General features: G+C 41.3%; 2 protein-coding genes across 15 annotated transcripts in view; one reads left to right on the forward strand and one right to left on the reverse strand.

The window, feature by feature from the left end:
• The window catches only part of SEMA4D (semaphorin 4D), a 97,583-nt gene extending 80,206 nt beyond the window's left edge, over positions 1–17,377 (forward strand). For 4 of the 10 annotated variants that reach the window (XM_075411510.1, XM_075411508.1, XM_075411511.1 and 1 more), the window contains exon 16: positions 32–2,475. In XM_075411510.1, the coding sequence (XP_075267625.1) occupies positions 32–948 (917 nt within the window). In that variant the 3' untranslated portion in view covers positions 949–2,475. Of the gene's footprint in view, positions 1–31; positions 2,476–2,878; positions 3,086–3,180; positions 3,280–3,307; positions 3,366–11,646; positions 11,692–14,290; positions 14,501–15,912; positions 16,011–16,570 lie in introns of those variants that run through there. The other 6 variants (XR_012761940.1, XM_075411512.1, XM_075411515.1 and 3 more) reach the window with 6 other exon arrangements.
• A 443-nt stretch (positions 17,378–17,820) lies between these two features.
• SECISBP2 (SECIS binding protein 2) overlaps positions 17,821–21,679 on the reverse strand; it is a 29,879-nt gene continuing 26,020 nt past the window's right edge. For 2 of the 5 annotated variants that reach the window (XM_075411506.1, XM_075411504.1), the window contains exons 16-18: positions 21,419–21,573; positions 20,784–20,985; positions 17,822–19,989 (exon numbers count right to left, since the gene is read on the reverse strand). In XM_075411506.1, coding sequence (XP_075267621.1) covers positions 19,880–19,989; positions 20,784–20,985; positions 21,419–21,573 — 467 coding nt within the window. In that variant the 3' untranslated portion in view covers positions 17,822–19,879. Of the gene's footprint in view, positions 19,990–20,783; positions 20,986–21,418; positions 21,574–21,679 lie in introns of all 5 variants that reach the window. The other 3 variants (XM_075411505.1, XM_075411503.1, XM_075411507.1) reach the window with 3 other exon arrangements.

Genomic DNA, 21,679 nt, shown 5'->3' on the forward strand with positions numbered 1-21,679 from the left:
GACACTCTGCAAATTTATTTTGATGTTCCAGATAAAGTAAGAGAGAATTCCCTACAGCATACATTCAAGCATGGGAGCACAGCAGAACTCAAGTGTTCTCAAAAGTCCAATCTGGCCCAGGTAGTTTGGAAGTTCAAAGACGATGTGTTGAGAGTGGAGAGCCCCAAGTACCGTCTGCTGGAAAAGGCCCTGCTCATCTTCAATTTATCAGAAGGAGACAGCGGTGTTTACCAGTGCTTGTCAGAAGAAAAAGTGAAGAATAAGAAATTTTCTCAAGTGCTGGCTAAGCATGTTTTGGAACTGAAGAAGATCCAGCATACCACAGTGGGCCCCACCACGGCAGCTGCACCAACAGAAGGTAATAGCGATGCGCCAAAAGCGTCAGCCATGTCAACCGCGGGGTCTACTGCTCGCTCCCCGACCACTCAGATGGTACCAGTAACGACAGCAAGGATAGTAACAAAGCCCCTCGGCCCCGTGCTGACAAGCGCAGCATCCAACACGGAGCTCTTCAATTCAGTTCCGGACGCGGTCCCAGAGAAGACGATGTTCCTCAAGTCAAACGATAACTTCCTGTTGATGTTCCTCTTCCTCTTCTTTTTTATTCTATTCTTGTGCCTGCTCTCCTACAACTGCTACAAAGGGTACTTGCCAGGGCAGTGCTTGAAATTTCGCTCAGTTTTGCTGCTTGGTAAGAAGAAAACGAAGTCAGATTTTTCTGATTGCGAGCAAAGCGTGAAGGAGACGCTGGTGGAGCAAGGCAGCGTCAGCCACCAGAGCGGGGAGCCACCAAAGCCGGCGCACGACACCGGCTACGAGACTGAGCCCGACTGTGGGAATGGCCAGCTGCAGCCTGGGGATCCGCAGGCGTCCCGGGAGGGCAGGGACAAGCCCTTCGATGTCAAGTGTGAGCTCAAGTATGCTGACTCGGATGCGGAGGGGGACTGAAGGACCCGGTCGTCTGTGTCGGTGGTGGAAATCAGCTGTGGTCCTGTGGCTGGGTGCCTGAGCACGGAGAGCCTGGGTGTGACAGCTGAGCTATAGCGGGGTTGACGTGCTTAAGCTGTACAGAAAGCCAATTTGCATTCAGATCTCGCCAGATTAGAGAAGCGGTGTTCTTGTCTGCAGACCATAGCATCCTGTGTTGTACTGTCTTTTTCTTCTTCTTCCTCTTCTTTTTTTTTTTTTTTTTTAAACGGCCAGTTTCAGATCACCATTTGTTTGTTTCCAGTTTTTCCCCCACCGAGCGCTTCGCTCTGGTGAACAGTTCCTTGCTTGTTCTTCAGCCCAGTTCTTATAGGATAAAAGTAACTTTCTAATTCAGTTGGCTTTAAGAAGTACTTCAGTCTACACATTTTTAGCTGCCATTAAAAAAAGACCTAGTTTCATTTTAATTCCAAATTGGAAATTAAGTTTAGTTTATCAGATTGGTAAATTATAGACTTTTGTCCAGATTGGGACACGTTTTTTTCTTTGCTTCTAGTGATTAGTTTTATGCTTTGTGTTTTGGCACACTAGGTCTCTTTAGTTGGTTAATTTTTTTTAACTGCTTTTTAAGTATCTTAGATTTTAAGGTATAATGGGGATATAGCATTGGCTTCATATGTGTAAGACTCTCAGGGACAATCTTATTTAAAGGCTTTTTTCTTTGCTGCTTTCTAGAAATTTAGGTACAACAATATCAGTACAACGTGGAGTAAGTGAGGGGGGGAGGGAGGAAATAACAGATTTAGGAATGCTTTTCCTTTTCTCCCCCCACCCCCAACCAGCAAGCTGGACATAGTCACGTTCTGTTTTCTATACAAAACTGGATTTGTTTTAGTTTCCTGATTCTTTCTTTTTTTTTTTAAATGAAATGGTACAGGCAAGCAGCTGTCAGTTAGCAGTGATACAAGAGAGGTTTTTTTGCACTGTGGAAGCGAAACAGGAATCAAGAAGAATTAACTACAATAATTCAGCTAGCGACTTGCTGGAATGGACTGTTAGGATACAGCCTGATGAGAAAACATTGCCGATTTTTTTTCTTTCTTCCAGATTCAGAAATAACTCAGCTTCTTTTTGTGACAAATCTTTGCAGCGTCACCCTTTCTGGATGACACCTTCCAATCTCCTATGCAACTGGAGACTGAAACTGGAGCTGCTCAATCAGCCAGTCATTTGAACTGTTTATGTGAATCATGCCTGCAAACGTGAAATTTGTTGTGCATTTGTTCTCAGCCTGGTTCACAGCAGCACTGTTTGTCTGTAAAAGCATTTTGTGCGGTACAGTCATGAAGAGTTGTTTCTCTCACTGCATCTTTCTCTAAATATTGCTAGAAGTAGAGGACATTTTAACAGTAAACAGCAGTATGCCTGGGCTGCTTTTCTATGTTGAACTTTCATGTGGACATAATTTAGACCATCTTAGTGTAAACAGTTTATATTTTATAAGATTCAGTTTGGTTTTATTTTTCTATTTTTAATTATGTACATATAACAGAATAAATATTAAAATAAATTGTATTATATCTTGACTTTTATGAAACTTGACACAATGACACGGCTTTCCCCATTGCAAGTACTAATGTTCCATGTGGTTTCCTTTCAAGGGGAAAAGTGAAAGCTTTTGTAATTAATTTGAAGCAGATTCTCATCTCAGTTTTATTTGAAGGGGTTATAACCAGGGGTGGGGTTGGGTGGGAGGTTGGAAGGTGAAAGAAACATGAGTGAAGGAGGAAAGCGCTCTTCTCTAAGGGCCTAGGGACACTTCCTCTTACTACCCTCCTAAAATTCATTTGTCTTTTTGCATTATTTCTTCAGTGTGGGATGTATTTCTTACAACCTTTTTCCTTAGTACCCTCTTTTTGTTTTGTCTTTTCTGTCCTCTTCTGTCACACAGCCTCATCTCCTATACCTTTCCCTCCTACTGGTACCTCCTTTTTGTCCTGTGTGGGAAGTGATTCACCTCCTTCACCCACCAGTACCCAGCCTGATGTCTGGTCTAGCACAGACCCTGTAAAGGTCGTGTTGTTGCCACCTTTCCTAAGTGACCAGGCACAGCATGTTAGTGTCCGGGGACCCTTTCTCCTCTTCTGCCAAGCCACAGGTAAGTTGGAGGACCCCTGTACAAACAGCATTTTCTGCATTGAAGGTTTAGATATGTCACTATGTACTGTATCTCTTCTATTTTTTTGATGTTAGACCATTTCAGGATATATTGCGAACATGCTGTTACCAAGAGTCTGGCACTGTGAATACCGTACTGTAAAATGCAGGCTCTGATTCAGGAGCCTACTTTGGCACACTAACAGTCAGTTGACTTTAATAGGCTCACTTCTGTGCTGAAGGACTTTGCTGAACCGTGATTGCACATGGATGTTTAGCAGGTAAATATTTTCGCTGTTGGTATGTATGCCATTTAAACAATACAATTCTGTTGCATTTGAATTTGGTGTATTTTTCTGGCCCAGGTCAGTTACTCCTTTTTCATCTTAATTCAAATGGCAAAGTACTTGCAGTAATCGCAACTTCCATTTTATGAAGAATATAGTATCTGAGGTGTACAGGAGCAGGACAAAGCTATTTTTTTTTTTCCTAGAAATTCAGCATTTGTCTTTCAGCTCTTGTTGTTTGGTTAGTAGTTGCCTGTTTAAGCTAAGCAAGACAGAATGGATCCAAACAGGTCTTAAAATGTAACCTTATTCCTTAAAAGAAGAGAATTCAGATATAATTTTAAAAAGCAACATTGTTTCATATTGGTCTGTCTGTGAATCAGTGTGTGTTAGTGTTACACGGAATTACATCAAAATGCCTAAATCTCTTACTAGAGTAGGTCTTAACAAAGGCATGATTTCTGTCTCCATGGCTAAAAAGAACAACAGTGGGATCAGGGTTCTTTCAGCAGTAATTTGTTCACTGCTCCTGTAGGCAATTCAGAAACTTTTTGTAGTCCACCGTGACAAAAAAAAATTGTAAAAATAATAAAAAGAATTTAAACAGTTTGATAATTGTGCTACAGATCTGGAAGGTATTTCGAAATTACTTTTTTCATCCAGCAGTGTCTGTTTTAACATGATTCTCATGTGCTGCTATTAGGAAGAAAAAAAAAAAAACAACACCAAAACAAAAGCCCAAACAAACAACCCAACAAATGCAAACCAGCGTACCAAGCTGGTGTAGATCTTCTGCGTCTTTCTGGGACCTGTGCGTGAGGATGTATGGATTTGTCCTGAGTGGGGGGCGGCTAAGCAAATGCTTTTACGAGGAAGCTCTCCACTTGGATTTATTCACGTTGCTTCAGTGCCTGTTGGTATTTCTTTACGTAAACATAGCTGTGATGCAACTTCGTTTCCCTCAGCTATGAATGTCAGGTAAAACATGCTCACACGGAGCAGAAGGGTTCAGTGGGACTGGCGGAGAGTTAAGCGTTGTACCTGGCCTTCTGCAGAAAGGGTACGGCGTCAGCAAACCTGTGATGCGCGTACATAGATTGCCACATCATCCACTCAAAAACCTGAAGCTTATTTTTAAGTCCTAATGTTATTTTTATGAGAATTACTGAATCTCTTCCTCTTTTTTAATACTAAATCCCTGCTTCAAGCTGTCTGGAAACTCAGGAGGATTTGATGAGTCCTCGCTCTTGCTCATCCAACATGTTTTAGTTTGAAAGCTCGCCTAAGGATAATACTTTACAGCCTTGCAACTGGCTCATTTCAACAACGTTGAGTTAAAGTGGATACAGTGCAAACAGACACTTAGCACATACTGTTGTATTTTTCTGGAAAACAAGTTTTTCAAGTATGAAGTACTCCTGCCCTTCCTGAAAAGGAGGGAATACATCTCCCAGTTTCTCTCTCTGCTCCCTGAAGAGTCTCGCATCTTCACATTTCCCCAAAGACAGGTCTGCTGGATACAGAATGGCCAAGGTTGGGTTTCCTCTATACTTTCTCTAATAGAACTTTTCTCTCCTGTTATGGAACTTTTAAACCCTTCAAAAGCATTTGAGGCAGGTTTCAAATAAACTGACAAAGTACTACACCATCTGGTGCAGGGGAGAGGGAATGAGCTGATGATGTATGCACCTGCTTTACAATTTCTCTGGTGTGCTCTGCTGAATTTAGGTATAGTAGAAATAGGCTTTTTCTAACAGTTCTGCTTAAAAATGTTTTACTGACACCTCCTTCCCCAGCTGTAGAGCACTATATCCTTGACCTTAACTTCACAGACGAATGACGTACTGGAATATCGTGAGTGTGCCAAGCAACAATTTAAATGCATTTATAATCAGAAATAGTGCAAAACATTATGCTTTGTGTTTGTATTTCTAGCCTGCAGATTCAGACACTGTGTCCGTGGTGTCAAGAAGTCTTGCTCCCTTCCTTAATTCATCTGAACCTGGAGTTTTTTCCCTAGCGGTTTCTTAAATTTTCAGCCTCATTAAAACAACCCCAGGAGTGTGAACATAAAAAGCTCTGCAAACTCAGCAGCATACCTTGAAGGAGTTGTTATTTCGTGGAGATACTGGGGTGGGTATCTGATCACACCCACGCACAGTGCCGGTTCCCTGCAGTTATGCTGTTTGAAAGGGAGGGCAAGAAAGCTTCCCACATCCATGTGGGAAGAGATCCATGACTTGCAAGAATCGGGCTCACTACGGTGTTTCTCTGTTGGTGAAGCCTGAAGCTTCGCAGAAGGGTGGGGAGAAGGCGGTGTGCTGTGCTTCACCAAGCAGAACGGGCGGAACTACAGGCGCAAAGTGCCTGCAGAGCGGGTACGCAGCAGAGCGGTCCCAGGGATGCCCTGTTCTGCAGGCGCCCGCCTGTCCATGGGTGTCTGTGGGCTGGCGGCTGCAGTGTCACCACGCGCTCGTGCAGCATGGGCTTGGCGGTAGGGCCCAAAGGTCCCCGTGCCTGCCTGTCAGAGGCTGAACGGAATGAGCTTTCTCTCTGGAAGCGGCTTTTTAAGTCGTCCCTGGGTGATGTTTTTCAGGGGAGTTGCACCAGCCACGGTGCCCTGGGGTGGTCGGGGTGGGTGAGCTGGTGCTTGGACAGGAGGGCCGTGGGGGGGGTGCAGCACCCGGCGCCAAGTGAGCCGGCGGAGGAAACTGCTTTGTGCCCGGTGTCGAGGACAGCAAACTGCAGCATTTAAATTACAGCCTGTCAGGGTCTCGAAGTGGCACTTGCTTTAGCTGTTACTGTATTCTGCTCTTGGAAGAACACAAACACGAAATAGCAGTTCTCCACAGACATCCACTTGTGTTTTATAACCCGTTGCAGTCTTCCAGCTTTTTTTTTTGTTTTTGTGAACAGTTGTATAAAATAATCCCCAGAACATCTCCTCTTTCTGCTTCCATTAGTGAGTGTTCTTAATAATTCTGCCTGTGGACAGATGCATCATTAGTTTTCGAAGCCTGAAAATGGTTCATCTGGTAGCCTAGCAAGCAGAAGCTCTGCATCTCCCAGGACTATGCACTGCACAACTATTTTAAAACTTTCTAAAATAATTTTAGTTTTTATGCGGTGTATTTTGGGATCTACACGGTGATGCTTTGTTGAAGCAATACCCTGACTTCCATCTGTATGGTTGCTTAGTAATCTATGGTTGCTTTATCTTCATCCCCATATGGGAATGCTGAGTTTGTACCTTGTTAAATGGTTCCATATCCCACTTTATGGATTGGCTTCTCCACAGACCTCTGGTGTTCTACCTTGTGTTGTCTGCCTATGACTCTGTTCCAGCACCTTTGGCTACAGTAATCTAACAGTAGCTGTTGATCTGTAGTGTTGTGGTTTTGTACCATGTCAGTCAGTGCAGAAATCACTGAAAGAGCCTTCATCACTTAAAGGCATCTTGGTACGGTAAATCCATTCCTTTTTGCAGATCTGTGACATGCCACCTACTTTTTATTATTTGGGATACGTCTAGAAGGTAAATTGAAAAATTAAGATTGTTGCTTTTAATATAACAACAGAAAAGGACTTAAAAGTCTTGACTTAAGGTTGTAAAATCCAGTAAATATTGCAGACCCATTTTGCATAGAAATCACAGACATTAAAAATATCCTTCTTGTTACTTTAGATGACAACATCTGAGGGCTGCAGTTGTCTTCCTAGAACGCTGGCACTTCTTCTTTCAGACACTAGGGCCTGCTGTGGCCCTCTTACATCTCGCCCTGTGTGTGAGAACAGCAGCATTAAACACTTCTGTACATGTTGGTGTTATCCTGGCTCTGATGGCTTCCTCCACAGTGACTTCTGTAAGATGACTGAAAATTAATTTCGGTAAGGGTTGTGACATGGATGATGCATTCTTAAATTCTACCACCAACGGCAGATTTTGAAAAATTTATATAGGAATTTCTCCTGCTGTGCACTTCTATATGTAAAGGCTATGGTCAAGCTAAGAAATATGTGGAAAGGCATGCAGGAAGAACATATTTTCTCTTTTTTTTTTTTTGGTAAATATATTATTCTCTTGTAAGGACTAGAATAAGCTCAGTGTAAACACAATTTAAGCGTAAGGCACATCAAGTTAAAAAAGGGGAGAGTAAGGAGGAGAAGTAGAACCAAGTGTGTTGTATTAATTCATTCTCAAAAGATTTCCTTCCCTTTTTTTCTTCTGAATAGTGTCTTGCCTTACACAGTGTGCAGCTTGACTGCATTCGTACAGGTTCTTCCTGCGCAGTGAATAATAAGGTGTGGTTGGGAAGCCTGTTAGCATATGACTTCTGACATTATTTAGGCATGCTTAAAACTCAAATATCTTTCTCCCCATGAGGAAATCAGTCTGGTTAGGGCTAGTAGTTGTAGCCTGCAAGTAATCATTACTATTGTAATGTGCTTAAAGCATTTCATGCTGCATGCTCGTTGTAGTGTATCCCCTGTGTGCCAGTGAGTGATGGTTCTTGTGCACTCACTGGTAAATTTTGTCAGCTGCATCAGATGTGAGCAGAGTGCTCAGGTAAATTAAGCCTGCTGCATGGTTTCAGGTACCTGAACGGTTTGAATAAGCCATCCTTTTGAGAAGATAATATGTCAAAAAGTCTCTTGAGACTCAGGGGAACAGCCGGTACTCTGCCAAGGAGTATCTCTGTGAATCAGCAGCTCGTGCTGCTCAGTTGTTTAGTTCAGCTCTTCAGCTCGCTGCTGGAATCAGGTGCTGTACGGGCCGTTTGCAGAGGCGTCTGATCTGGCCACAAAACAGGCGGTATTCACCACTTGAATTTAATATACACGTGACTACGGGGGGACTATGAGGGTGCAGGAAAAAGGGGTATTGCAGAATCCATGGCAGCTTTTATAGTATGACTAGGTATGTATAAAAGGAGAAGTCTGCATCACATCGGGGTCTCAGAGGCCCAAATGTAATTTCTAAATTACTTTTGGCATGTGTCTTTACCAGGAGAGAGATTGACTTTGCTGTAGATTTGCTTCTGTGTACCATTTGCTTACAAGGCTTTACTTGACCTCCCAGCTTAGCCTTTCTTCCTTTGCAGTTCAACATAACTATGTTTAAACTGTTTTTTTCCTTGCTAATATGCAGCTCTGATTCAGGAACATCTCAGGCTGGAGCGTGGCTGTGGTACTAACTAACTCCTAAGCCCTGGCCATGATTGAGAAGCAGGATTTCCCAGTCCTGTGTTGTAAGATGTGGTGGGTGCAGACTGGTGCTGGAGTCTCTGGAGCACGATCCCAACTTTACGCTTTTTTCCTCAGAACTTCTTGTTACCCCCACCAGCCTGGTTTGTGGACTGACTCCCTGTGCACTTACTTTCCTTGTCTTCCCTGCAAGAGCAAAAACCTTAATCCCTTAGTGCGATGTCTGATTGGCTGGGTACTGATTTGGAACACAGCTGTCGCCTGTTATTTCGGCAGAAATCGCTTACCAGCGTTGCGTAACGTGTTGTGTGCGTTGTCCCCTCAGTGGAGACGAAAATCTTATTTGCGTCTCTTCCAGTCACCTTCCTGCTAGATCTGTCTGGCAAACAAAGGACCAAAAGCAGCAGCTCGCACTCTCTGGAGAGCAGGAGTGATTTCTGCAGATGTGAATCCCTAAAATACATTCCCCAGTTTTCTTCACGTTATTTTAAAACTTAACATAGCAGCCCTGCTAGCTGATGGCAGGGCCAAAAAGAAGTAAACAAACTTAAACTGGAAACTCATTTTCTTTCTTCTGCCAGACCCTGGTTCTAGCTTGCTACGGCTTCATTTAATTGTTCTTCACAGGCAATTGTCTGGGTTCCAACTGCAAAACCTTTTCTTGGACCCACTCAGAGAACACCTAAATAAGTGCTGTTGGCGCTGGGAGGTGTGGACGGTTACGATTTGCATTTTCAGCTGATACGCGAGTCAGCCATTTTCCCAATCGGCTTTTAAATTCCCTTCGGAGAAGGCAGCTCTGACATGGTTTGCGCTGCACAGGGAGCGCGTCCTGCGGTTCGCCTGCCTTGGCAGGGCCGCGTCATCCGGCGGTGCTGGTGTTGCACAAGCGGACTCGTAATTTAACAAAGGCGCCGGGTTTCTGAAGGAGTAGGTATGTCGTGTGTTCTTCAGGATGAATTACTTGGTGTTTGAAGTAATACTCCTTGGCATTTCAGAGGTCTGTTTCCCTTGGTTTTTGAAGTGTTTTTGATCTTTTTTTCATTACTGTCAAGATATTTCTGGTTTGTTTTCAAGAATGTATTGCCCCTACTTAAAAAAACAAAACAAACAAAAAAAAAACCAAAAACAAACCAAACAAAAAAACCTCACACAAAAACAAACAAAAAAAACAACAAAAACCAAAACCATCAAAAAACTAAAAAAAAAGTTACCTGATATTGGCTACCTACCTTGTATGCTGTTTTCAGAAAACTGCAAAGATGTTTGTCTCAATTTAGAGATGCTTTCTTTCTCCACTTTTTCCATCTGTTACCCTCATGCTTGCTTCATTTACTGTTTATTTATTGTTTTCCCAGCTTGTCAGCAACAGCGACTCAGACTCCTGCACCTTGAGAAACTGTGACCAGCCTTAAATCTTCCATTCATGTACTGGCTAGTGCTGGTGGTGGTTTTCCATATTAATGGTTGACTACCCTTCTCCTGTGCTTTGATCTCTGATTTAAAATAAACTTTCTTCACCCAGCTTGTAGTGTCTTTTTAAAACTTAATCCCTGCTCTGGATGAGGGCTTCCTGTAATGATCCCAGTTTTCCGAAATCTGGGATATTTAGTTCAGTAGCATTCAGTACAAGCGAAAACTGCATGCTAGATAGCAAGCATTAAATCTAGATACCACTATTTGTTGTTGTTGTTTAGATTGACCTTTTTTTAAAAAAAAAAAAATCTGCTGTGCGTTGTGAGCTTTGGAAGGGGTGTTGGTGTGTACTGGGGAATACAGGGGAGTTTTTTATCCAAACCTAAACTCCCTGCTGCTGAGGATAGCCTCTGCGGCTAGATTATAGGAATTTGTGAAAAAGACTTTTTGTTACCCTGCTAGAATTTCTCTGTGGGATACCTGTTGGTTACCTTCACTGGATTTCAATTTGCTGACAGCTTTCAGAGTTCAGTTTAGCTGGGGAAAGCTTTAAGAGGCTTAGGCTTGCTGATGGCTCCCACTTCGTTTTACCCAACCTGCCTCCTTCTACCTTGAAATGTTTCTCTGCATAATTTATAGGGAAGCCTTAAGTTTTACCCATCAAGAACCATGTTTAAAAACACGGAAAACCAGTGTGCCAGACTGGCAGCAGTGGTGCAGCGCTTCCGAGCGTCTCATGGGGCAGCTTCTGAAGGGTCCATGCAGCTCTGCGTGCTGCGGCAGTTGGGACGAGGCGCTGGCCAGTGCTCCCTCCTGATGCCCAGCCCTACATCACTGAGCTCTGCTTAATCCATAATCTCTTGCATTTAAATTGGTATCTCCAGGCTTTCTTGAAAGCTGTGTGTCTGCTAGGATTCGATGCGTATATGGCCAACGCTTCACCTGGTACAGTTTAGCAGGGTGCCTCAGCGTGCTGCTCTGAATCTGTAGATGTACCCTTCAGTTCTTTAAATATGGATTTATTCATTTATTGACTTATTTTAACCTAAGAACAAATTTACACCAATAAATCAGTGAATACAGTTAGACTGTGGGTAGAAGTTTACAAAGAGCTGCAGTGGTTTTAAGTTTTTAATGCTATCCCCAGCTGCTGAAATCTTTCCCTGTAAAAAACCCTGAGGGCACAATCACCTGGCTGTTAAATACAGAGCTTGTGCGAACCTGCCTGACTTGGCGTGGGTCAGAGAACCCATTTTACCAGCAGAAACTACCTGGACAGTGCCTGGGCTGTTACTACCCAGCCAGTGCCATTTTGCTCAAAGTGCTGAAAGCAGAGGTACAGAAAATAAAATCTGTATGAAGAAGTAGCAAACGCTTCTGCAGACGCTGGGGATTAAGAAGGGCTTATGCGGAGAAAAGGAGTAATTCAGACAGTGCAGCAAGGCTTTTTTATTTTGGTAACTGTTAACCTTTCCCCTTCTGAAATCGTTAACGATAGTGAAGTTGATTATTAGTAATATGTTTACTGAGACCGAAGCAATGTTTTCAGAGTTAACTGTCTGAAATATCTTTCATTGTTGCTTAAGCATAGCTACTTACACATCTAGACTGACGTGCTGTTTAATTCTCTGCTTCATTATTATGTTTTAATAAGATGACTTTTTTAAATCTTTCAAGCATTCTTAAAATGGACGGCAAAGTAAGTACATCAACTGTGTTAGAAGTTCATGTTTTAAAGTTTGCACTAGACGTAATTAATTTGTATCATAGCAACAGTAGCAAATGCAGAGTATATGTTCATATTAATTTGCTTTATCTTCAGAAAATACTTATGTAACTATTACATCTGAGACTGAATTTATCTCACTCTGGAGGTGTAGAAAATTCGCATTTAACAAATGTGATTCAGAGTTTTTGCAGATGAAACTGTTTCGTAGTGTATTTTTACTGTCACTCAATCCTGAAAAGGAAACAAAGTAGAAAAAGTGGTAGCACAGTGCCTGAAAACCAGAAATAAACTGCAGTGAAACACAAAGATCAGTAAAAACCCCAACTAGTGCTTGAACCTAGATCTTGCTGTGGACTAACGTGCACGAGTGGGGACAAGTGTGTCTCTGTGGGGATTTCCAGTGCTTCTGACTGCACCCAAATCAAAGGTAGGGTAAAATCGCCCAGTTCCAACTTGTGAAGGGGCTGACCTGAAACAACGCAACTTGCAAAACTGCCCATGTAAGGAAACTGTTGGATTTTAGTCTTTTGGTGAAGCGTGTGTCTAAAGTGAGCTGTTGGCAGATTTCCAGAACAACTGTGATCTTTAGCACCAGAAAACAGAACAGGTTCTCTGGTGGGAGTAGTAATATTTGAAGTAAGTTTAGGGAAGTGTGCTGCACTGACCATGCTGCTTCCTCACATGGCCCTAAAATGGCATTTTTCAAGCTCCTGGTTTTAGGTAATGGCCATGTTCCTGTGTGTCACAGCTTGAGCTACTGCAGGTAAAACTTGTGAGCTTGTGTCTTTACTCAAGCACCTGGCTTTTAGCTGTAAAATGCTAGAGTAATAACTCTTCTGTGCTTGGAAAAGTTCATCCTGAGGCTTGTGCCGCAGCGTTCCCTCTTCTTGCTTCACTGTGGTTAGGCTGGTCTTAACTTCAGCAAGTCAGCTTGACCTCTGTGGACCCTATCGCTTAATTTTGTTTCTCTGTTAATGCTGTGTCAGATTTATTGTGGCATCTGTTAGAAATTATTATCCAGAGCGGTTCTGAAGGTAGATTTAGTCTTAAAAGCCCTTTTTTTTTTTTTTTTACTTAAAGATTTCTTTCTGCTGTGCTTGTATTTACTTACTATTTCTCACATTTGACCAAATTCCAACTTCAGCATTAGTTTACTGAAATAGTTTGTCCCTGGTTCCAGACTTGCCATGATCTTAGTTAGCAACATGTAACTTATTCACTGTTAATTGTAGGATAAGTACAATCATCCATAAAACTTTTTTTTAAATGAGTGTGTGCTAGGCTAGCTGTTTACAGTTCGTGTTTGCCCTCTGCACTTTGTCAGAGCTGTTGTCAGTCCTTCGAGAGACTGTGCTGCTTGCCTGCCTCCCTTCCTCCCTCCCGCCAAGATAAACTCTACCAGGCTTTGACTAGATCATGTTCTCTATCAGTCACCCTGATTCTTTATTACTGATTTATGTCTCTGTAGTACATTAGTTTTATTTCCAAACGAGTTAAGATTTAACACAATATGATGAGGAAGTGCACAGATGTAAAGACTACCTTTTTTCTCTATCTGCTTGCACGGTTATCTACAATCTAGTTAGTTTTCAGGGCACTGACCTAGAATCAAATCCTTTTCTAGAAAAAAATGCCACATCAATTTGCAATCCAAAATGCTCTTAGTAAAAGTTGACTTCTGTAGGTTACCTGTTCTCTCAAGACATACTTTCAAAAATGGTTTATTTTCTTTTTACCCCAAATTTGTCTTTACATCTTCTCTTGCTAAGGCTAGTCTGGATCCTAGGCCCTGAGGGAGAACGAGGCATGTTTTAAACATCAGGACTACTGCAAAGTTCTGAGCTAGGCCCAGATGTCTGCCTTTCAAATGAAAGGGCTCTGATTTTGCCAAGTACACTTCAGCCAACCTTGCTAATTTTCTGGGAACAGCTGCTCTGTCCTCTGGGCTACTGTCAATCTCCCAATTTATTCAAACTCTGTCCTCGCAGGTTAAGACAAATAATAGCAACAAGGCTAAAAGATTAGATTGCTCTTTGTTGTTGGTCCAAGCTTCTTCCAAGTTCTGTCTTGCCTAATTGCCTGCTGTGACTAATGGTTCTGTGCTGCTTCTGCTTTTTTCATTATTAGTTCCAACATCTTTGACACACTGAGTTCTTGAACTTTTTCCCCTCCTGGCCTTTATTTCAGATTTCGCAAGGCACATCTCGGACAGTTTCAGCTTGATCAGCAGTAGGTAACGTGGCCTAGCTCTACAGGAAATCGTACAGGCAGGTAGTGCCAGTGTTCATCTGCTCTATCACGTTTCTCTCACAGTTCCCCTCTGTGAGAATGCAGACAGAATTCCTTTACACATGCAAACTCATTTACAACTTTGGTTTGAACCTAAGTTACCGGTGCTAGCACCTTTATATCCCAGGTTTTTGGTACCCAGAATTTCAGCTGAAGAAACCTAAAAAACATTACAATCAATCATTTATGCTTTCGAGCATGATCTTGAGGACTTAGGCTTTTGTTTTCTTTGCAAAGACTCATATTTTCTTATAAAACAAGCTGACTGACGTTTTTACAGGTCCGGGTGACTCCTATTTTGTCTGGAAGAAGAACGGACAGCAGATGAAGGCATGCATCACTGAGCAATCTCATATGCTGTTTGATGGCAGAGTGCATGTTCTGAGTTGGGTGAAAGATTCAGTATCAGAAAATACAGAATACAAATGTTCATTCATCTCTAAAGTTGGGAACACAACGTCAGAAGTGCTTGTCACAGTGGAAGATAAAGGTAGGCTAGTTTTGAATGTACGCCATGTTTGGCCTGATCCTGATACAAATAAAGCTCTGTAATTTTCACCCATAAAACGTGTATCTGAAGATGGTAACTCTTGCTTTTACTGTATTAGTATCCAATCCAGTTGTTTATGAAGAGGTTTTAGAGCCATAAAAATTCCTTCTTCTACCCCCTCCCACACAGGACTAACCTGCAAATTTGCAGTTATGATCTAGAAATGAAACCATAACTGCTACACTAATGGAGACAAACTGGAAGTCAGATGAGTACTAGGGAGTTAAAAATAGGTACTCTGCCAGAACTCTTCAGTCATGTAGAAAAATTCTGTAATGCCAACGAAGTCAGATGATGAAGAGAAACCCCCACCACCCACGAATCTTTAAAAATCACATGATCTGTAAACCACCTGGAGGTGAGTTCCTACCTCTTCATTTGGACACAAACTGGGCCAGAGGTCATCTAGCTAACTTCAGCAGCTATGCAAGATCTCTGGGTACCCACAACTGGCCGATGCAATTTGACCATCACTTACAACCAGCTTTTGAGAAGTTATCCAGGCCTGGAGAAGGTCTGGACAGCAGGAGCAATGAAGTCGATAGAGTATGGATGTTACTAGCAGGGTGGAGGAAAAAGTAATTAGCTGGTTAATAACAAACATGAATTTGTCAAGAACAGTTCAACCCGTCCTTTTCCAGTAACAGAAAAAAAGCAGCAGGAGTTACCCTAGCTGTCTTGCCATCACTCCAGTTACTTTGAAGTCTGTCTCGGAAGCAGAATGAAGAGCATCTCAGTGAAACTACTGTAGATGTAAAACAGACGGAGGCTTTCACTGTGCTCCAAAAGCACTATATACTGTTGATCGTGTCCCAAAGGATAAATAGAAAATACTACATCTGTGTATGTCACCACCATGTTATGTTCTGCAAGAAAAACTGGCAGACAGCATTAGAAAGATTCAGTAAAATAGCCCTTCTTAAGTTCTCCGTGGAATAAAGACTACGTAATGTTACCAAAAAATGGGACATTACAAACTGGACATAGTCAGCTGTATCACATCATTCTTCTCCCCAAGCTCGGTACGATCTAACTGGAGCACTCCTGTGCTCCTTAGATGGGTTTGAACTCTTTAACTTGTAGGTTGTATTTTCTAGACCCTGAATCATAGATAAAGGCATTGAATCTGTTTACTCTGGAGGCTACAAGGTTTGCTGCAGAGGGGAAGAGACATGGCCATTTGAATAGGACTTATTTCCAAATAACAAGAGAGCAGGTAGAGCAAAACAAAGAACAAGATGATGGTTTTTGTTCCTTCTAGCCCAGCCCTCCACAGGAAGTACTGCTACCAAACAGGTATCAACTTACTTCATCATTACGTAGTTAGCAATCATCCCATGTTCAATTCTCAGATAGTGCTGGTCAGGATGGATGGACCAAAGAATTTGAAACCTGGAGAAGTGCCATCAGTGAACATGACAAGATGATGAAGAACTGGCAGAAAGCATGGGTAAGAATTTTTGGAAAAGGCATCTCCTACAGTGCTTCTACACTACAGTCCCCAGTTTTATAAATGGCCTATGATGCTTCTGCAATTGAATGTATTTATATAACAAAGTGATTAGTGTTCCTGTGTATGTCATCATTCTTTGCCCTCTTGGCAGTAAAATCTGCTCAACCCATGACATAAATGTGTTATGGTTATGTCAGCTTGCTCCTTCACTCCACTAACCAAGTGCTAATCAGTCAGTAGTTCTCATCCCACCCAAAACACAGTCTGTGAATACTGAATGTAGTACATTAACTTCATCACAGCTATAGACTAATTGGATTGCAGAGGCTGCTGGGCTTCATAAATGGTACTGTCCATCAAAGCTGTCCTTCGTTTAAAAAAATACTCCATAAGTAGCTTTTAATGTTTTTCCCTAACAGAACAAAGATTACTTCTGATAACATCTGGATATGACACATGCTTGTTGCACGTACAACAGTTAGCATAGCCAACCTTTAAACACCATTTTAACTGTTAAAGCAATATTAACACATCATTCTGATTTTTTTCTTCTTCAGGAGAGCTGCAACAAGAAAAACAGCCTCTAATGGACAAAGGGATGAACAGACTAGAAGGAGAAATGTATGCAGGTTAAAGTACCCAGTACTCTTAACATCGCAGCATTCAAAGAGGTATTTGCAAGTACTAGTGCTGACATTAAAACCGATATTCAGGAGAATCACCTGAAGCTTGAGGTAGACGGGGATATCCTTACTGCACCAAAGCATAACTAAGCTACATGCTATGAGAGAGGCCACCCATCCCATGCTGAAACTCCCTCTGGCGTTCTGATGCCAGTTATTTCAGCTTCATGAATAAAAGTGGTCTCAGTAAGACTTGTGTTGCTCGAACAATATAATATGATGCATGGCTTCTGTTTTGAGTTCATTAAGCAAAACTGTTAATTTTGGGCTTGAGGATCTTGGCATATGATTTAGAGATTAATAGTAAGATGTGGATCACATTTATTTAAAGGCACTTCAACTCACCCATTTATTTTCTTTGAATGTGTTTATCCTTATACTCTGTTTCCATTGTTTCTTTCTGGTGTCAGCAAGTTCATTTGTTCAAACACATTTCCTTTGTTAATAAAGTTTTTGTACCAAATAAAGAACTTCTGGCTAATGCTCAAAACCGATCATTACAAAGCACCCAAGTTAAAGCAGCCTCTTGTGTTTTTGCAAATTATTCTTCTATATTTGAGATAACGGTGGTAGCTTAAAAAAATTCTATGTTGAATGAATTCTATTACTAGTGAACAACTGCAGATTGAAAATCCACAGCGAAACTGTTTTACTGCATTACTGTTCAGAGTTTTGTCCTTCTGAAACTAATAAACAAAAGTCTGAGGATAATTCAAGTTTTCTGTCTTGCTTGCTTCCAGACTGATAAAGTAAGATGCCACCTAGGAGGCACTACAGCTTGAATCCATGGGGACAGCTGCTCCTAGCAATAGCAGAAAGCTTCATACTTACCCCTAAGTTATCCCCTATCCCCTGCCTGGTAAGATTTAGATTGTTTCCCACGTTGAAGGAAGCATCTTCCTCTGAGACTTTCCTGAATGACCCCCCCCCTCAATACCAGACCACCTTGTGGTCAGACATGCAAGGTGAAAACTCTTATACACAAACTATCTTCCCTATTCTTCGCATTTGCAATCATACATTAATGTTGATGCAGACTTCTGCCACCAATGTTCAGAGGGAATTTTTCCCCCACTGTTTCTCTTATGACCTCTTTTATGGCTAAGGGACAACTATAAAAAGACTTTTCTCGAATTGTCCATCCTCTATTTATTCCATAGATTTGAAGCAGACTTAGTTCAGCCTGAGTTGGGAAGGTAAGGCTTTGTAAGACTGAAGTCACAGTTTTAGATGAGCGTAGCCGAGCTTTGCCTTGTTTCTGCAACAAAGTACTGCAAGTAGTATAAAAAAGATTGCCAGATTTTTTGTTTAGCTCAACTTTGTGAAAGAACATCTGTGTAACAGAATTAGTTAACAAAGCTGTGACCACTTACAGTGAACTCTTTTGCTGCATTTTCAGAACAGGGAATAACTCCCTACAATTCTGAACCTGTAATATTTCCAAAGTAACTTTTCATGCTCTTCTACACTAAGACAAAATAGAAAATATGGCCCAAAACCCCACACGCTGCTTACGTGATCTTCACCAACTGATCCCCATTTCGTGCGGTGACTAGGTTTAGCAGTTTCAGAGTTTCAGATGTATATCAAAAGTGGCACAAGTATGCATAAATCACAGCTTACCTCTGGGGATCAAGGACATCTGCTGGCCAAAACCATCTTTCATCACTGTGATCCTTCACGCTCAATTTTCATTTAATATTAGAAGAAACTAACACAAAAAGGTCATCATCATAACTACTGACCAACTGTGCATTTCAGCTTAAGGCTGGCTTCCCTTTACCAACATTTTTCCTCAAAACTGACATTTCAAGTATCATTAAGAGCCCATCAGAGGAGTTTTCACTTAAGTCACAACCATAATTTATAGAATCAATATATTGTAACAGATTTTATTTGATTTACATTCTACAAAACTTTTTAATTTCAAAATTATTTAAAGTTTTTATATCACTTCTAACTTCACAAGGCAGCTACTTTCCAAGTTACTGCACTACATATGTTCAATGTGGTAAAGCACTTACGGACACCCTTCAGAGATGCTTGCAGCAGCACATGGCATCTGTATCACCTTTCAGGACAGAAGTTACTCGTGCATCCTCCAATTACTTTCTTTAGGCTTGTCATCCTATGTCTGCAACTTGCAAGCAACAGTATTTACATAAGATATTCCCACTAAGGTGCTCCACCACCATTATGAGCACATTTTGTTTTTAAATCTTTATTTCCTGTAAGATATACATTTTTATTTCCTCTAGGATATAAATTTTCCCTTAGATACAAACTGAGATCGATCAAAAACTCCTACATATATACACCGACACAACCCCATACTGAAGGAAGGAGAAGTCTTAACATGGAGGAGGTACAGATAGGAGAGCAGGCTGGCACATTTTCTGTCCTTCAATATCCTCTGACTTCAAAGCAGGACTAGTCTCAGTAGCAGCAGAAACATCATCGTTGTACACTTAATCAACTTTATAAAATTTCTGAACTGAGAATTTTCACTTCAGGAATTTCAGACCTTCATAGTCAATGCTCTCTGCTTCACGCCTGCTGTATGATCCCCAAAGAACAAAATACCACACAGAACAGCTAACTGGGAACTCTGTCATCATGGCCTTCCCTAACTAGTTTTGATCAAGCTGCCTGCCCAGAATTGATTTCTTGCTGACTGGAAGAAATTTACATTGATGCCAGCCTGCCCATTTGAGCAGGTTTACTTGGAAGAAGAAAACAAAACCAAACCCACAACCAAAACAGAGTTGGAGTTCTTTAAACAACAGTTACAAATAAAAAGCAACTCCCTGCAAGCCCAAACCTCCTGGCTCGTGGCATCTCTTCCCAAACAAAATTATCTTTCTAGCAAGTTCTTTTCATATATTGTACCACGAACAACTCAATGCTAGTCCACAAAACCACTGAAGTATGCCAAGCCAGTTCAAGTGGTTCAGGGCTAAGACAAGTTGCTCTTGTCATCTACTATAGTAATCAGCCAAATACACAGAATATAAAAGCATTAGCCAGTGCGTCATGTGCTCCAATGTGTATTTTGCTTAAAGGGATCCAGAATAGTTTACTTAATTGACTTCATATATTTCTTGCATTATTTTATTTTGCCACCTTCTTCCTGGGGGGGGGGTCTAAAAAAAAAATTTAAGCCCAGTAGAATTAGATCTGGATTTACTGATGTTCTTCTGAATTCTTTATCACCATGTCAGCAGCTGCACTCCTTTCCAGTTCCAGTGCATATGGGTTATACTCTTCTTCAAGTTTTCTCTTCCAGATTTTAACTAGGGAATATCAGAATTAAAAAAACAAAACAAAACCTGTTATTGTATAATACTTGAGGAAAAACTTAAAATCAAGAGTCACACTGATTCTCTACTTCCTCCTCGAAAGTAAGTGCTTAGGTAAGTCTGCACATGCGTGTGTTGGCATGCACACAACGCAACATCAGATGATGCATGAAAGAATTCTTTCAGAGTGATGGGATCCACTGAGGTCCTTGTGTCCAGCCCCCGACTCAAGTAACTCTGAAGGTGTATACAACTTTAAAAAAGTGAGAAGTTTTCAGAACTTTCAATGAAGTTTTAAGTTGCCCGGTATCTGTGATGTATCTTCTTGTCTGGTGACTGTATGAGCAGAGCCGGAGGAATGTGTTTCTAGAAGTGGAAAGCCTTTACAAAACAGGAACACTTTTGGACAGAAAGATGCATCTCAACCAGGCTTCAATACAAAACTTAAGTCCACCATAGTTATAGAGTATGCACTTGTAGAAGAAAAACTAGAGAGTATTTTCTAACAAATAGAAATAATAAGGAGCTCTGTTAAACCTCCTTCGACAAAGCAATGAGTACCACCTGCCATCAGTGCATTTTGGAGAGCAACTGTCTCTAAGACTTTCTGAGCAAGAGCCGACCTCAGGTTTATAAAATTAGGGGCGGGGGTAGAAATCACAGAAAAACAGAAATTCTCCCCTTACTAACCACTGAAGTGTCAGGTGTCATTTGTTTCAGTGAAAATGGTAGAATTGAAGAGCACTCTGAATGAAAACTGAATGAAAAACAAGTCAGTAAATACTCACTATAATTTGGTACATCCTCATCAGAGTCCTTAGAAGATGTTTTACCAGTTTCTGATAAGCCATTTTTTTCATATTCAGTCGTTAAGATGCTGGATTGGATTTCTCTTACTCCACCTTTAGCTTCTTCCTCTAAAGCCGCTATCATATCTTTGTAGGCCTTCCTGGCCTCTGTTGTCAGTTGTACCATTCTATGAAAATGGTCCTATGAAAATATAAAACATTAGCAGAGCTTAAACCATACAGCAACTTTTAACATCTCCACGAAAATCTGCAGTGAATATTTAGAACGTGTATCTTCATAAATAAAAGTTGAGCACCTAAGTATGTATAAAGACATAAAAACAAATAACTTACAAGCATTTAGAAAATGACCTAATTTGCTTGAAAAAAAAAATTGGAAAGAGATCTAGATGGAGAGGATGTCAGGAAGAGATGGCCAAACTACTTCTTTGAACAGTGCTGAGTGGCTGTAATTCTGAAACAAATTTTTCATATAAATCCACCGACCTGGGATAAAGAGTACAAGTGTACACAAGCAAAGCAAACGAAACCTGAACATCAGAGTACTTTTTCATCCCCTTACAGGTAAAAACTAAAGCCAAACAAAAAATACAAGCCTATACCTTTCAGCTTACCTGAGCCCCATCATAGCTAAAAATTCCCACCACGCTCACAGGCACCGCTTTGTTCACACAGCGGCCTAGGGCCTTGCGATTCAGGGCAAAAACAAACGGGATATTCTGTTCACAGGCACAGTCGATAATGTTGTGTAGAGTCTCATCCAGCCCACCTGGAGCAGACAACAGAGACAGCAAACAACGACACTGTTCAAGCTGGTTGTAACTACGGGACAGTACTGTTACAAGATTGCAAAAAAATGCCCCAAGATTATGGGT

Source organism: Opisthocomus hoazin, chromosome Z, assembly GCF_030867145.1.
Source record: "Opisthocomus hoazin isolate bOpiHoa1 chromosome Z, bOpiHoa1.hap1, whole genome shotgun sequence".
NCBI lineage: Eukaryota > Metazoa > Chordata > Aves > Opisthocomiformes > Opisthocomidae > Opisthocomus > Opisthocomus hoazin.